This window comes from Fusarium fujikuroi, chromosome FFUJ_chr05, assembly GCF_900079805.1.
Source record: "Fusarium fujikuroi IMI 58289 draft genome, chromosome FFUJ_chr05".
Classification (NCBI taxonomy): domain Eukaryota; kingdom Fungi; phylum Ascomycota; class Sordariomycetes; order Hypocreales; family Nectriaceae; genus Fusarium; species Fusarium fujikuroi.
Genome location: NC_036626.1, coordinates 3,519,715 through 3,536,302, shown reverse-complemented (window position 1 = coordinate 3,536,302; position 16,588 = coordinate 3,519,715). Strand labels below are relative to the sequence as shown.

Below are 16,588 nucleotides of genomic sequence, written 5' to 3'. Positions count from 1 at the left end.
GATCGACGTTCCGCTGTTGCTACAGGGTAGCTGATTTGTTCGAGTATGTCGACGATATGGCTTTCTCATGATAGAAGACTCCACCAACTGACATTCAGAGCTTCTCAAGATGATACAAACTTACAGAACCTAAGGTAAGGTAACACATTGATTAAAAAGAACCGTATGTTCGCAACCAGTGTACGTGAAAGCAAGACAACCAAAAACTGTTCTCATGGAAGATCTATGACAGATCCCCATGCCCGATTTCGCTTGCGCTTCCGTCCTTGAACTCTTCTACAGAGACACATGCTCAAACTCTAGTTACAACGATCGTGCTCGTTGGCCAATCCTGTTATCCTCATAGTGACTGTTAAAGTACGGCAATGGAGAGCAGTGCTCAACGATAAAACCTACCTAGGCATGACCAATATCCTCTGACCTTTTATTCCGGGGTAGTGACATCGAAAACAAAAATAGAATTAGCCAGTATGAGTCAAGTTCTCCAACTTGGATAGTTGATGCTTGTCACTTTGTTATATCGGACCTCTCTTATCTTTTTATCTTTCCCCTTATGACTCAATGCCGCCCAATTGCAGCCCTCCAAAAGACCCCTCCACCCCTCCCCCACCAACATCTCGATAACTTTCCATCTTCAAAAATAACCCCACCACGAGCTTCAACATCGAACACAGCCGAGAACTTTCTAAAGCAAATAGAAAGGATAGAGACGATACCATACGAAGCCCGTTAACGATATTGCACCAATTGACATCATGTCCGACCCTGTCGCTGAGGTCACCGAGGGCACCGTCAAGCTCGTGCTTGACGAGGTGACGGGGGAACAGGTCACGCGCAATGAGTTGAAGAAGCGCACCCAGAAGCGAGCCAAGAAGGCTGCTGCCCAGGCCTCTCGAGAAGAGAAAGCGAAGAACCAGGAGGCTAACCCTAAGCCTGCTGCGCCTAAGCCCAAGGCCCAGGAACCTACCCAGCTCGACCCCGATGCTATGTTCAAGCAGGGCTTCCTCGCCGACGTTTACAAGGAGCGACCTGTGAAGCCTGTAGTTACTCGATTCCCCCCCGAGCCGAACGGATATCTTCATTTGGGTCACGCAAAGGCTATTGCCATTGACTTTGGCTTTGCTCGCTATCATGGTGGCAAGACGGTAAGCTCGGGAGTGGGCTGTTGTGATTCATAGTGCTAATATGTGGTAGATTCTTCGGTATGATACTGTCTGACAAGTGCTTTTACCCTAGCTAACAAGAGAAGATTCGACGACACGAACCCCGATGAAGAGGAGGAAGTTTACTTTGAATGGATCCTCAAGATTATCCGATGGCTTGGTGGGCACCTTCTATTCGTGATCCTGGAAACCGACTTATTCTAACCTGATATTAATCCAGGATTCGAGCCCAGTGCCATCACTCACTCAAGTGACAACTTCCAGAAGCTCTTCGATCTCGCCAAGGAGCTCATCAAGAAGGAGAAGGCCTATGTCTGCCACTGTAACGAGGCCGAGATTAAGCTCCAGCGTGGTGGAAAGGAAGGAAAGGAGGGACCGCGTTACCGATGCAAACACGCCGAGCAAGATATTGAGACGAACCTTCAGAAGTTCCAGGACATGCACGATGGAAAATACGAGCCTCAGACCGCTTTCCTCCGCATGAAGCAGGACATCACAAGCGGAAACCCCCAGATGTGGGATCTTGCGGCCTACAGAATACCCAAGAAGCAGAAGCCTCACCACCGAGCTCCCGAGTGGAAGATCTTCCCTACCTACGATTTCACACACTGCCTTTGTGATAGCTTCGAGGGTATCACTCACAGTCTGTGCACGACCGAGTTCATTCTATCCCGTGAAAGCTACGAGTGGTTGAACAAGTCTCTCGAGGTTTACGAGCCTATGCAGCGAGAGTTTGGTACGAATCCCCCCTTGCGTTGAGTCTGTGTGTAATGCTGACGGAAAACAGGCCGACTTAACGTTAGTGGAACCATTATGAGCAAGCGAGCTCTCAAGAAGCTGGTTGAGGGTGGGATTGTTCGCGGCTGGGATGACCCTCGACTGTATACACTCATTGCCATCAAGCGCAGAGGTATTCCTCCTGGTGCTCTTTTGGCCTTTATCAATGAGCTTGGTGTTACCACTGCCAAGACAATCATCCAGATTGCTCGATTCGAGCAGACCGTCCGCCGATACCTCGAGAACACAGTACCGAGACTAATGCTTGTCCTGGATCCTGTCCCCATCGTCATTGAGGATTTGGAAGAGACCCAGGAGCTCGAGGTACCCTACTCACCCAAGGACCCCAAGTTCGGTACACACAAGGTACGCCTAACCAAGACCGTTTACATTGACCGCTCCGATTTCCGAGAGGAGGACATCAAGGGCTACTTCCGACTCGCCCCTGGGAAGACTGTTGGTCTTCTCAACGCTCCCCACCCCATTAAGGCCACTTCATTCGAGAAGGACGAGTCAGGCAAGGTTACCAGCATCAAGGCCGTGTTCGACAAGGAGAGCAAGCCCAAGACTTACATCCAGTGGGTGCCTGAGGGCTCCATCAAGCTGGAAGCCCGAGTGCATAGCGCTCTGTTCAAGTCTGATGACCCCACAGCCGTTGAGGGCGGCTTCTTGAACGATGTCAACCCCAACAGTGAGGTTGTTTATCCCGAGGCCCTGGTAGAGGAGGGTTTCAAGGAGGTGCGCGAGAGAGCTCCCTGGCCTGTCACTGCTGGAGAGACGAGCGAGGCTAGCGGCCCCGAGAGTGTTCGATTCCAGGCCATGCGTGTTGCCTACTTTGTGAGTATCTGTCACCCTGGACAAAAATATATAACTAACAATGCTGCAGGCTATGGACTCGGATAGCACAGATGACAAGATTGTGCTCAATCGCATTGTTTCACTGAAGGAGGATCGCGAGAAGAACTAGGAAAAGGTGCTATACATGAAGAAAAAGAAAGAAGTGCACACCAGATGGCTGACAATTGTTATCCTCTGTTTTGCAACTGAGATACACTGGACTTGTGGCCTGAAACAATATGTAACAGAAATGTATTCATGATGATGTGGGAGTGTAGACGAGAGTGGTAGTAAGGAGCGAGAGATACCTAAATATAACTATAACTATAGCTGAAGATGATTTGTATTCTATATAGACCAGGCGTTGTACTTTAGCTCAACGCTACTTGTCACAACTAGGTAGTCTTAATTAGAATAATTAACCGTGATATGATGCATGTGAGGTTTGTTGATAGCCAGATCTATAAGCCAAAGTCATTTCATTATACAGCCGCTGTCCACCACAGATGGCTTCATATCTACCAAAGCGGCGTTATATAACTGATAGGTTGAACTACCTAAGAAAGGTAGCACTGGGTTCCGCATGTTCTGTAATGCTGTACCATAAACCCTGCTCATTCATCCTCAAAAGTCTCTCAATAATCATCATCTGTGAATGTGCTACCCAGCAATAGCACTGAAATACTTATCTCGAAGAGGGATTCATGAGTTTTCATTGTCGATTTGGCCTGACTTGTGGCTGTGAACGGGTAATGGCATCCGCACCTTGCAGGGCTGAGATCGTAGATTCGGGTATTTTCCCTGATTGGGCATAGAGCATAATTGAAACAATATGCGGATCAGCAATGGGGAGATGAGAAGCCCAATTGCTCAGCATTATACCGGGCGCCGGAGCTCTAATTAGCGATGGACGGGACCGAGATAGCTTGTTCCATCTCTAGGCTGGTAAATATTCCTCGCATTTGTTGACCCATGCAGGCTTGTGTTTTCGTGATTATGCCTTTTTATTCGTTTGAACGTGAGGTGTGATACACAAGCAGACTTTCCCCTTGTCTCTTGCATAGTGAGCGACACGGGTAGTGACAAGTAACGAGAAGTGAGTCTATGTCGTTAGAGAACAGCTTCAAGAGTTGACCGAAAACAAGATAATCAGGATCAAGTAGACAATCATTTGTATCCAGTTCTGAGCTAGCTGCAGAAGATACGATGTCGGCTAATTGCCACCCGAAGCGCTGCGATGATTGATTGATTGATTGAGACAGAAGGATTTCCTTGCCTGTCATTTATCTCGGTGACGATATTTGGGGGCCAGAAATATCATCCCTTGCAACTGAAGCACATCCTCCTCAACACCAGGACCAGGGCCAGGACCAGGGCCAGGACCAAGAACTGATCTCTGAGAAATACCCGTCTTTAGAACTACTCTAGAAGTTCAGCTCAAGAGACTGATGGAGTTTGAAGGAGTAGCTTAACCCACAAAACTCAAGACATGAGAGGGTCGGTCATGTTTGACCAAAACTCAAGCTACACAGCCCTATCAAGAGGTTGAGACTTGGCTTTTGACTAGCATATTTTGGGTATAGGTGGGCTGCATACCCAATTCGGGTTGATGGCGCCAATAAGCGCTTATGGTTAATTTCTTAGCTCCTCAGCCGTTCACACTTGTAATGAGCTAAGGGCGTTGGCCAAGGCTGGCTGTGTTTCGAGAGATGGGCTGACTTTGAATGATTGGCTCTTTTATGAGCTAGATATGGTGGCAGGGCTGTTTCCTAGTCGATTCGAAAGGCAATCCTTCATAAGGATTGTCTTCCAATTTCTCTAATTCTCTCACCACCTCCCTCTCTTCCTCTCTTACACCCTCCAGTCTTGGCTTCAGTTCAATTCTCCGTATATCGACTTCAGAGATGGGTTCCTCGATGAGATGGCTCGCTGTGGCAGCTCTGGTGTCTTTCTCTCTTGACAAGACGAGTGCTCTTGAGTTTGATCTGCCACCTTCAGCACCAGAACCTACTTCACCGGCGAGACTTGGTGCTATCCGTCATGTATATGCTCGCGCAGACGCAACTACTGAGACTCTCAGCATCACTGTCGCCCCGGACAACACTTGTGGTTTTTACACGCCAAACACATCTTTCTTCTTCACATGTACTGGCGGTGTGAGGTGTATGTACGAGAATGACAAGTACAATGTTGCGTTTTGTGGTGAGAGGGACTTCAAGACGGCCTGTATGAACAGTGCCGATGCCTTGAACCCGGACAAGTGTGATGTGGACTGTAGACGGAACACAAACATTCAGAAATGGTGAGTCAAGTCCGAGTTTCACAATATGAGGCATTCGCTGATTCAATTGAACAGTACTGCCGATACAAAGACGGAGTGTTACACCATCTACTTCCCCAACAACATCGAGAAGTACCCTTGCCATACACAATCAGGCTTCAGCAGCATGAACTTCCCAGATGGTGTAAGCGACTTCGAACAGTCAACACTAGGCGTAGACGTCTTCCCAGCCCTGGCCACCACCGAGGCATCAAGCACAGAAGAATCAACCACCGAAGTCTCATCCAAGTCGACAACCGCAGCATCGACCACAACAGTCACAGGCGCACCCCAGAACGACGACGGTGAAGAAAACAAGGACAACAGTGGAGGAAGCAGTACACCCGTAGGCGCTATCGCTGGCGGCGTCGTTGGAGGTGTCGCCGTTCTCGTTGCCGTGGGCCTCATCATCTTCTTCATCCATCGACGAGACAACAAGAAGAAAGCAGCAGCTCAGCCATTGATGTCAGACCAAGCACACACGCAGCCGCAAATGCCGTACGGAATGGCCCCTCAACAACAACACATGCATCCTTACCAGGAATGGCATACTGGATCACCGCCCCCTCAGGGCTGGCAACAGAGCCCTTCACCTCCCATCCTAGGAGGAGCTCCAGTGCTGGTTGAAGCTCCTGATTCTAATACTGCTCAGATTCATGAGATGGGCGATGGAACCGTCAAGTACAAATAAGCATACGAAAAAGGGAGGGCATTGTTTTGGATTGGTGGAAAGCGATAGAAGGCGTCTTAAGTGCTTACTTGTATCGTCCTGTGTTGGACTAGCTCATATTAATGGCTGCGACTAGTTTCACTTCTCAACTCTTGTGTGTGTTAAGCTCGTGACTTTGTTTGATAGACATGCCTTATTCGGATCAGATAAAAGCATAATTTGAAGGGAGGGTTGTAGATGAGTGGTCTAGATCTCTGGATGAAGATCTCCCGGCCTAGATGCTGGTGGTTGAGTGGCAATATCGCAGATCAAGGTGAAGGCTCTTGAGGGAGCAGGAAGACTCGGGACCTTTGTTCCTAGTCATAAAAAGATTTAGGTAAACTCAAAATAGGCTTAGAAGGCTTTAGATGGTCTTCTTTGTCACTTAGGATGGGTCCTGAGTTTTGCTAGCTTCCCTGGGACTCTAAGTAATAGACATTGCTGAATGTGAAGGGGAAACTGGACTCAGGTAATGGCTTCATGGATCGGAATAAGATGACGGTGTTCTACGAAAGTGAAGACGCCGAACTAGGAGCTGATTCCTGTAAACCATTCTTCGACAGCAAATAGAAGCTGAATAAAAATAGCAGGATTAGTTAGAATTGACAGCGTATTACTCGGTACTCTACAGGTTGAATTAGCCACCTAGGTACCTAGACTTATCCGTACCTAGGCACGATTACGAATCTTAGCGACTCAATGACATGCAGCTATCCCGTCCGTCTCCTTGGTAACCCCGTGATCTGGGTCTTGCGCTGCCAAAAATAGCCAGGGGTTTTGTCCTGCCAGCGCTGCCGACCGTTTATGTTGGCTAACCTAAGCCAATAGAGGCTCTAGCGCCCTTGAGGGGCCCGAGACTTCTGTGCTACAGGTGGAACATCCCGCTTAAGGTCCCTGGAATTCGCGGCTGCTCTTAATGAACTCTACTGAGGTTCCGTTGCAGCCGCGAGCGAGACGTGAGACGTTGACGTGAACCCTGCCAGTCTCAAGTCTCAGACCCCGACGGGACCCAAAACTTTCAACTCGTGATCTATACAACATCTTATCCGATCTACCCATCATCTCACCTTTTCCTCATCAATCATCAACCTCAAATCTCCAGTATATCCTAGATATCCGACCTCTCATTACGACCCCTATTGCACAAACCCTCGGATGACCTCATATCGCATTCCTTAAAACCTTCAATGTCAATGCCGCCTTGACGGTGATGACTCCCGTCGCTGCCCATACGACGGGCTCTTCCGATGCTGCCGCTGCCCTCAGGGGCGCAACACTCGCCTTCAACAAGACCAAACCTGCTCCTCCACCTCCGCAGAAGGACAATGGCGCCTTAACCGCTGCGACATCAGCCGGACGACCTCGAAGCCCTACTAAGAACCTCGGCGCGCAGAGCACAGGCGGAAGCACAATCGACAACGAACAATATGGACAAAATGGACAAAATGGGGGATCAATAGCGGCGAGGCTGAGACAGCTGGGCCATAGTCCGGGCCAGCTTCATCCGAGTGCAGCTAGGGGAGGCACAGATCCCAAGAGCGCAAGCTTCATAGCTGCCACGCTGGCAGCAAGTCGGAGTGCTAGTCCTAGTCCCAAGGCTCGAACACCGCGGAGGAGGACGAGTATTGAAGGTTCGTCGAGCAGTGGTGAGATTGTTGATTCAGGGCCTATTGCGCCTACTGGATCACTTATCTCAATGTTTGAACAAAGCCGCGCGGGTGACCCTGTGAAGCGAAGCTCTCCCAAAAGGACTCCTGTCAAAGCGCCTAAAGAACAGGTCGATAGCATCTCGGAAGAGGGGATAACGCAAGACGAGAGACGTTCACTGGAAACCAAACCAAAACCTAAGCCCAAGCCAAAACCAAAACCGTTGACACCGGAGCCTCGGACGCCCACCAAACCAGCTCCCGAGGTATTGTCACCTAAGCCAACACTTCCTCCCAAGCCAGTTCTGAGCCCGAATCCTGCTCTGAGTCCAAACCCAGCTTTGAGTCCAAACTCATTTAGGAGACCAAAGACACCTCCTCAGATTGTTACACGTCATGCAACCAACCTTATTCCGACGCCATCGCCGGATCCTCAGAAGCACAATCCCAAACCTCGGGAACAACCAAAACAGCGACCCCCGACACCACCGCAGCCCAGAGGGACAAGCAAACCAAAGGTAGAGTCTAAGAGTGTCTTACATGAAAAGTCCCCAACTATCACACAAAAACGTGCCGCTCCTCCACTCGAACCTCGACTATCTCGTCCAAGGACAACGCCGCCTACTCCTACAGAAGCACGGCCGACATCGGCACTGACAGTATCTTCGGACGATACCTTCGTGTCTGCATCATCTGTTCAGTCGCCGGTACGAGAATCTCCTCCGGTGATGCCTGTAAAGAGGCATTTTACGGGTAGTGTTCCGCCATCACCGACTCGAGATTTTCGACGCAGCCAGTTCCAAAGCTCATCAGCCACAAGCCTCCCACTCGAGTCTCTCACGAGCGCCATCGTGGCTGGTTCACTCGCGTCTGCTCGTCTTACACCACACAACACGGGAGGCAGTCTAGCGCCCCCATTGCCTCGAAGGCAAAAATCACCTCGTCTGATGCAGACTTTACGGCAGCCGCCCAAGCCTCTAGAAGAGGACACAGATCGACACAAAAGGAAGGGGTTGAAGCTTCACAAAGGAAAGCACGCGCACCACGAAGGTTCGCGAAAGAAGTGGAGAGAAGAAGTAACACCACGAGAGCGGAAACGATATGAAGCAGTTTGGGCTTCTAACCGTGGCTTGTTCCTTGACTTGCCCAACGCGCCTCTGGATGCAATGAACGGAGACCCCTCAGAGTATGTTCTCAACACAGTTGTTCGAGAAATCTGGAAGCGGTCCCGTTTACCGGCAGATGAGCTGGCCGAGGTATGGGACCTGGTTGACCGCAAGGGACGAGGCGTTCTGGGACGTGCAGAGTTTGTTGTTGGCATGTGGTTGATCGACCAACGCCTTCGTGGACGTAAGATCCCAGCCAAAGTGAGTGACAGTGTCTGGGGCAGCGCCAATGGTATACAGACCAAGAAACATGGCCACAAGCATTAGGGAGGCAGATGGGCCAGATAAAAATCGGGAAACTTAAGCAGAGGATTACAGGTAACAGTGTCCCGGTTTTTATCTGGGACCCCTGGGAGGTTAATTCGAATTCGTTCTTTTCTATAGAGTGATACCCTATATAGACTACTTGCCTATTGCCTATATAAACAATTGTTTATGTCCCTACTATCTAATATGACATTGATGAATAAGTGAGTTACATCGCTGATGCAAAGAAAGAAGCACAGAAGAGTATAGAATAAGCATCAAGATTCATGTCCTCAAGTATTTTCATAAGCAACGTCTATGTTCTAATATGCAAAATGTGACAAGAAGATATAAACAGTTCATTTGCAGACCAGGGAAATTCGACTTGTCTACACAAGACAACCCCCATCCAGTCTCCATATTCAACACCACCACGTCAAGGTTTTATCCCCTGACACAGGTAGGTAATCAAACTCTAACAACTCATGATGAGCTAGCATACTCCTTGCTAGTCTTGTCACCAAAAGTGACGGTGACATTGTACTCGCTGATGGTAGGGCTTCCAGAAGCACCGTAGATGCTGAGAAGAGCAGCGGTGACGAGGCCCTTGCCCTTGGTAGCGCCCTCGGGGATGGTGAGCTTCTTCTTCAGAGGCTCGACCTTGTTAGACTCGGCTGGTTGTTGTATTAGCAATGAGATCAAGATAAAAGGAGGGGAAACATACCCTTTCCGAGGGCGAAGGAATCGGCGACTTGGCCGATGGTGCCGGGGTATTGAGACTCAGGAGCATAACCAAAGACGATGGAGGAGTCGAAGACGCTCTGGATGTAGTTCTCGCGAACGATGATGGCCTCGAAGGGCTTACCGACTGCGATCTCCTTGGGGACCTTGATACCGGTGATGCGGGCCTCAGCGAGAGCGAGGAGAGCGGTGGAAGCGGCGGCGATAGAGAAACGCATGTTGAAGGTTGTCAAGAGTTGTGTAGTTGAAGTGTTTGAGTGTTTGTGTATAGGTAGGATGGAGTTGAGCTGAGTATAGGAGAACAGGAAGGATTCAGTTGAAGAGTCGGCGATCCTTTATATACATAGACAACACTCAACTCTAATATCACATTATTCATGCATGTCCAACGTGAATGGATACAAACAACACAAACCCTTGCATACCCATCCAAGGCCAAGATCTATTTACAGCTCATGGACATGGCATCTGTCATAGCTCGCCCCAATCAATTTCCAGTGCCGATCACTACCAACTCCAAAGTCAAAATGCGGTCTTCAGCTCGGCAATTCAACAAGTTGGATGCTTCCCCGGATCTTTCGGGGGGAGCAGATCTGACCGTTTCTCACCTAGAACTGATGCATTCTTTGTGGCTGCGCCAGAATCTTCTTTGGCGTTGACCGTTGAAATTCCAAGGCAACGTTGCTGCACTGTATCTGAAACTGGGGGCTAGCACAGGCCGATACGAGCTTGATCGACGCTGTGCATGCTATATTCTCCGCCCAATGGGGGCTGTACGTGGACATATGAGTGACTATGAGTTGATCGAGGCTTCTATGAGCCAATCTAGTTACCGCTTCCATCTTGCGCTATGTCAGCTCACGATGACGCACTATCTGTTAATGCCCAGACTGGAGTGCGGATATAAGTGCCGGCTCAAAGATATTGCAGGGGGAATAGTGCCACTTTTTATATATTATCCTAGGCATTTATAGTTGTACAAGGTTGTAAAGGGCTGCTATACCGCCGGCACATATATAAACATCCATACTGTACGTACGGATACTACATGCTATGGCTTCGTCATTCCCCCAACCAATAGCTTGCCGATACCCGAACCATGAAGATCACCTCGTGTTAATGCTTGGCTGATGTTTGTCCGTGATGTGGGCAAAAATTACGAAGTATGTGGAGGGATTCTATCACTTGGACTCATTTACCTGGAACAGATCGTTGATGCCAATATATGCTGAAAATAATTCTATCGTTAGTACTAACTTTTGACTTGCCAGGAGTATACTATGGTATCCCAAATTATTGAAACAAAAACGAGCGAGTATTCTACTCCTCCATCTCCTCGTCCTCAGCCGCAGCCGCAGCATCAGCCTCCTTCTTCGCCTTAAAGGCAACAGCCCACTCCTGGGCCTTAGCCATCACCTTGTCCTTGCCCTTGGGGTCAAGCTTCTCCTCCCAGTCAGCCCAGCGCCTGAACCACTTCTCAGCCATCTTGGGCTTCAAGCCCTTGACCCGTGTCCTTCTATCGAAAACGTCACGGATAGCGGTGGGGTCAGCATCAGAGAGACCAATCTCGAGATCGAGAAGCTGGCTCCAGAGATCACCCTTCTTGGGGTAGGCAGCCAGGAGAGTCGCAAACATAGTACGACCACGTTCGGGCTCGCCGTTGGGAGATCGGAATTCTAGAGCGGCGAAGCGGCTCACGAGGGTCTGACTGTGACGATCGCCGAGTTGCTGAGTGGCTCGGGGCAGAAGAGCACGAGCTCTGTCAGGAGTGTTGCGGGTAGCATGCAAGAAATGGGCATAGTTGAGCCAAACGTTGGGAGACTTGGCACCGAACTTCTTGACCATTGTTTCGAACAAAGCGTCGGCGTCCTGTGATGTAGTTAGCGCGTGATGACTTGTGTAATGCATTGTGAAGTAGCTTACCTTGAGCTTCTCGGACTGGATGTAGATACTGGCCAGTCGCTCATGGACCTCTTGTGAGTCGTTGTATTGACAAGCCCGCTTGAAAACCTCCTCTACTGTCTGCTTAGTTCCGTAGGCAACCTCCAAGTTGAGGTAAGCAACCCAGACGTTGAGCTTCTCGGTCTCTTCACGGATGTTGATAGACTTGATAGCTCGCTCAGCAACCTCGCGGGCCTTGGAAAGCTCGGACACTTGCATCTGGAAAGCCATGTAGGCAATCCACAGCTCTGACGAGTCAGGCTGTCCAAGCAGTAATCGCTCGTAATCGCTAGAGGTCTGGGGGCCATTGGCATCCAGCTCAGCAGTTCGGTCGACCTGGATCTCGTCTCTGTTCCGCCTCTTCTTCTTTGCCTTCTCATTGTCCTTTGATTGCTCCTCTGACTCTGACTCTAGCTCATCGAAGGGGTCGGCTGACCACTCAGACTTCTTTCCTGCACCGAGACCCTTGGACTTCTTCTTAGTCGGTTGGTCCTCCATTTCCACATCCTCATCGTCCTCGTCCTCGTCGTCCTCATCCTCATCCTCATCTTCATCCTCGTCGTCTTCGTCATCTTCATCTTCATCTGGATCTCCCGCATTATCTGTTCCCAGGATTTTGAGAAGCGCACCGGCATCATCCATGTCCACATCATCGTCACCGTCGTCGTCATCGAGCTCAACACCGGCATCCGAGTCATCCATATCAGTATCAGCATCCTCGAAAAGTGAAGGCTTAAGTCCAAAGGTGACTCGTCGCTTATTGGTGTCGACTTCTAGAACACGAGCCTTGACAGCGTCACCCTCCTTGTAGAGCTTGGTTGCGTCCTTGACAGGGTTTTCGGCCATCTGACTGCGATGGCATAGACCGCTGACATTGTCGGAGTTGTCGATCAGGATGAAAGCACCAAACTCCTCAACCTTTCGCACCTTTCCGGTCACAACCTGACCTTCCTTGATATCATTGTATGTAATGGGAGGGGTGTAGTCCTCGTCAACAACAGAAGATTTCAAGCTCAACTCTACATGGCGAGTCTGCTTGTCAACAGCAATGACTCGGCCCTTGACAAGCTGGTCAATTTGGAAATGATCCTTCCACTCCTTCAGATACCGATCCGACAAGTTCGAAATCTTGACTAGAGCAGTGACTTGTCCACCAAGGAGAACGAAAAGTCCCTTGTCTGAGACATTCTTGACAAATCCTCGAACAATATCACCAGCATCCAATTGAGAAACGTCGCTGATCTCTTTATCCTTGACTGGGAGTGTAGAGCTCATGATACGAGAAGGGCGGGTTGATAGTCGGAGTCTCTTGTTGCTTGCGTCAAGTTCCACGATAGAAACGCGAACAATGTCACCCTTCTTTTGCTTCAGAGTGTTGACAGTGTCAAAGTCATCGACCATGTCAGGGAGGTGAACGGGTCCTGACACAAGCTCGCTCAGCTTGACGAGAACCTGGCGTTCGTTGACCTTTGTGACTCGTCCAGGAAGAACCATATTTTGCTTGAGAGCACTCCATGTAACAATTTCAGAAGAGTTGGAAGAGCGAGCAGAGAGGTCCAGGCGCTTGTTGCGAGCATCGACACCAGTCACTCTCACCTTCAAGGCTGAGCCCACAGGGAAGTTTGCCTCGAGATCGTTGAGTTGAGAAAGGTCATCCGACGCTTCCATGGCAGAGATTCTGCCACGAACAGAGGGAGAAAGATTGACCCAGAGATGTTGAGGGCTGGAGTTGTTGACGAAGGCGACATAGGTGTCACCAACCTTGAGGTTCTCAAGAGCAAGGGGTTCGAGAGTCTTGGCCTTCAGGTCGCTAGGCTTTGCGGTAAGCTCGAGCACAGAGTGGAGGGATCGGTGAGAGAACGGCAAGAAACGGTGGTCTTTGGCGCTGTGGACTCCCATCACGCGTACTGACACAGTCTGCTTCTTGTTATACTTGTCAAGAGGGTCCTTGGGGTCGGGTATATCCTCCCACTTGTCGAAAATTTGAGAGACATCAATTCGGCCCTGAACCTTGCTGTCGACAAGCTGAACGTTAAGCTGTGTATCCTTGATGGATGTAATCTTGGCCTTAGCCACAGTCCCAAACTCAATATCGTCTGAAGCAGCAGGCTTGTCACTGGCCTTGGCCTTCTTATCTAACTCGGCAGACTCATCGAAGTCAGCAGGGGCCACCACGATACGCTTGTGATCGGGAATAACGGAGACAATCTTGACTTCGATTGACTGGTGCTTGTGCATGCCAAAGTCAGGTAGGTCCTGAATGTCTGCAGCAAGGCGAGCCTTAGGAAGAAGAGCGTTCACGCCTCCGCCAAATTGAACGAAGACGGCTGTAACAGTAATGTTCCTCACAAATCCAGCAACAACCTTGCCTTCCTTAGCATCCTCAAAGCTGGTAAGCAAGGTCTTGTCCTTTCCAGCACTGACGAGACTGGGCTTGTGACTAAGAATAACAGCACGTCGGTTCTCGTTCTTCTCGATGATCACCAAGTCAGAGAGGGTCTGGCCAACAGCAATACGTTTGAGTGCATATTGGTTCTTGGATGTTGACTTATCAGTAAGGTGTCCAACAGGGAGGATAGCTTTGAGCTGCGCGTCGGCCAATTCAACAAAAACCTGATCTTCGGTCTTTTGTGTGACCTTGGCAGAGACGATGTCACCAAGCTGGAGCTTCTTGAGGGCATTCTGCTTATCCAGGCCAAAAGCGGAAGGGTCCTTGCAGGATACGACGAGTCTCTTAGACTCAGGCTCGACGTCAAGGACATGTACACTGACAACTTGGCCAGTTCGGAAATGCTCCTTGGGATCCTTGATGTAGGCTTCACTCATCTCTGAGATTGGCAGGAATCCTTGGACAGCTCCAAAGAATTGGATGATAGCGCCGGAAGACTGGATCTTGATAATGGTACCAGGAATCTGCATACCAACACTAGCCTCTTCGTAAGCCTTGATAACAGGAGCTTCCGAGTTGACGAGTGTCTTCTTCAAAGTAAGGCGCATTTGCTTCTTGGATAGGTTGGTTGAAAGAACACGAGCCTTGACCTTCATGCCCTGTCGGAACTTCTTCTCGGGGTGTTGTAGTTTCACATCGGAAAAGTGTTGTTCGGGAACGAAACCAGTGATTCCCTCAGCAACCTTGACGACGAGACCGCTGACACCCTTCTCATCAATAAGGACCTTCTCTATATTGCATCTTACGACGGCACCAATAGGAACATCTTCCAGTCTGAGATATTGCTGCTCAAGCACGGACTTCTCAAAGGATATCTGGAAGAGGCCATCCATTTCATTGTAGCCAATAACACGGCCCTTGTGCTCTGAGTCAGCCTTATAAGGGCCACTTGCTTCGTAAAGAGCCTCCACCTTGCCATCCTTGACTCGAGAAATATGGACAAATCCGCTCAAGCCAGGGATGCCAATATCGACGAACAGACCAATATCAGGCTCAACATGACGGACTGTGCATTTCTCAACAAGAGATGAGATTGGAAGAACCTGAGTTGGGTTCCTCTTGGAGTCAGTTGACTTGGTAGGTCGCTTCTTCTCGAGGGCGGTAATATGTGGAAGAAGGGAAATTCCAAGCTTGGGCTCTCTGGCACCAGGGAAGTTGCAAATTACTCGGGCCTTGACTCTTGAGCCAATCTTGTAGGCTGTGTCCAAGCTCACACCAGCAGGACCAGCCCCAGATTGGATGATATCTGCAGTCACGTCTAGGTGACCCATGATCTTTCCAGAAAGACCTCGTCGATCGGTGTTGGAGATGAGGACATCTGCCATGGTACCAGGGAGGAAGGTATTGATGGTAGTGGCCTCGACGGGGACGCTCTTGGGGTTACCGATCTTCTTCTGTTGAAGTGAGAGTTGTGCGATCTTACCATTGGCACCCTTGCTAGTGACCTGACACAAGAAAACAGCGCCTGGCTGCAATCTTTGCTCGTCAATGTTCTTATCAACCTCACTCTTGGCAAGGAAAGCACCGAGATTTTCAATACCGGTATCCATCACAAAACCACGATCCTCAACACTGACAATAGACGCCATGACAGTAGTGTTGGGAACAACATCATCCTTCGACAGGCCCGCGTTGGCCTCATTGGGCCGCAGGGACAATTCAATGCGTCGTTTGCTCTTTCCAGCAATAGACTCCTCGGCAGTAGATGCCACGTACACTCTCAAGTATTGACCAACAGAGAAGATAGACTTGAGGTCGATACCCTCATCATCCTCTGCCTCATCCTCCTCCTCGTCGTCCTTCTCTGCAGTCTCGTTCTCGAGACGTTCCGTCAATTGTTGAGAAATGGCGACGATTGAGATGTGTCCGGTAAGGTTGTTTGGTAATGCGACTTCGAGATCGAGGTTGTTGATCCGTGTGACCTGTGCAAGAACAAGAGAGCCTTTGACTAGATTCTACATCAAAGTCAGTAGGCAACGTAAACGAACGTAATAATTAAAGATTACCTTGAAGCTCAGGCTCTCAATTCTTACTGCCTGTTCCTCCTCTCCTGTCTTCTTGTCTGACTTCTTATCACCCTTTAGGACAGTCTTCCGCTTCTTCTTCTTTTGGACCTTGTTGCCAGTGTTGAATTCTTCGTCGCGCATGGCATCAGCCTTGGCCTCGAGCTGAATCTTCTTCTGCTCGAGAGGAGTGAGGACGCTAGCACCGCCTCGAGGGAACATTGGCTCGTCTTCCTTCAGGAGCGACACAACGGGAGCCTTTTCGGCTGTCTCAGCACTCTTCTTGGGAGCGGGCTTCGCATCTTTGCCGACATTTTCTTTTTTGGTAGGTCTGGCTTCTTTTGTATTCTTTGCCGATTTGGCAGGCGGATTGCCGCCGGGGGCGTCTTTTCGTTTGAGGTTGCTCATTGTGAAAGACGTTGGCGCATCACCAACTGTGCTTTCTCACTCTTTAAGATCTTTTTCTCCGTCGAAGCTGGATGGACTGAAATCTTTTTCTTATCGATAACGAATAATGGGGCTGTCTAGGTAGGCGGATCCACTTCCGTGCAGTTACCCTTTATGGCGGGGGGGCCAAGCCGCCGTCCAGA

At 49.7% G+C, this 16,588-nt stretch overlaps 5 protein-coding genes; 3 read left to right on the top strand and 2 right to left on the bottom strand.

Annotated features, from left to right (window-relative positions):
* Positions 1-755: 755 nt before the first annotated feature.
* On the top strand, positions 756-2,907 carry FFUJ_07855 (probable glutamine-tRNA ligase; the record flags this gene model as incomplete). XM_023578155.1 has 6 exons in its annotated part: positions 756-1,145; positions 1,195-1,202; positions 1,250-1,323; positions 1,384-1,899; positions 1,951-2,777; positions 2,827-2,907. The coding sequence occupies 6 exons, from the start codon at positions 756-758 to the stop codon at positions 2,905-2,907; spliced, it is 1,896 nt and encodes a 631-aa protein (XP_023431462.1).
* A 1,774-nt stretch (positions 2,908-4,681) lies between these two features.
* On the top strand, positions 4,682-5,788 carry FFUJ_07854 (uncharacterized protein; the record flags this gene model as incomplete). XM_023578154.1 has 2 exons in its annotated part: positions 4,682-5,079; positions 5,134-5,788. The coding sequence occupies 2 exons, from the start codon at positions 4,682-4,684 to the stop codon at positions 5,786-5,788; spliced, it is 1,053 nt and encodes a 350-aa protein (XP_023431369.1).
* A 1,228-nt stretch (positions 5,789-7,016) lies between these two features.
* FFUJ_07853 (related to increased rDNA silencing protein IRS4) lies at positions 7,017-8,885 on the top strand (the record flags this gene model as incomplete). Its single annotated transcript, XM_023578153.1, has 1 exon — positions 7,017-8,885. One exon carries the CDS (start codon positions 7,017-7,019, stop codon positions 8,883-8,885), a length of 1,869 nt encoding a protein of 622 aa, XP_023431368.1.
* Positions 8,886-9,347: 462 nt separating this feature from the next.
* Positions 9,348-9,823, bottom strand: FFUJ_07852 (uncharacterized protein; the record flags this gene model as incomplete). XM_023578152.1 has 2 exons in its annotated part: positions 9,348-9,538; positions 9,589-9,823. 2 exons carry the CDS (start codon positions 9,821-9,823, stop codon positions 9,348-9,350), a joined length of 426 nt encoding a protein of 141 aa, XP_023431367.1.
* A 1,102-nt stretch (positions 9,824-10,925) lies between these two features.
* FFUJ_07851 (related to ribosomal RNA processing protein RRP5) lies at positions 10,926-16,406 on the bottom strand (the record flags this gene model as incomplete). XM_023578150.1 has 3 exons in its annotated part: positions 10,926-11,474; positions 11,529-15,950; positions 16,002-16,406. 3 exons carry the CDS (start codon positions 16,404-16,406, stop codon positions 10,926-10,928), a joined length of 5,376 nt encoding a protein of 1,791 aa, XP_023431366.1.
* Between the last annotated feature and the right edge of the window lie 182 nt (positions 16,407-16,588).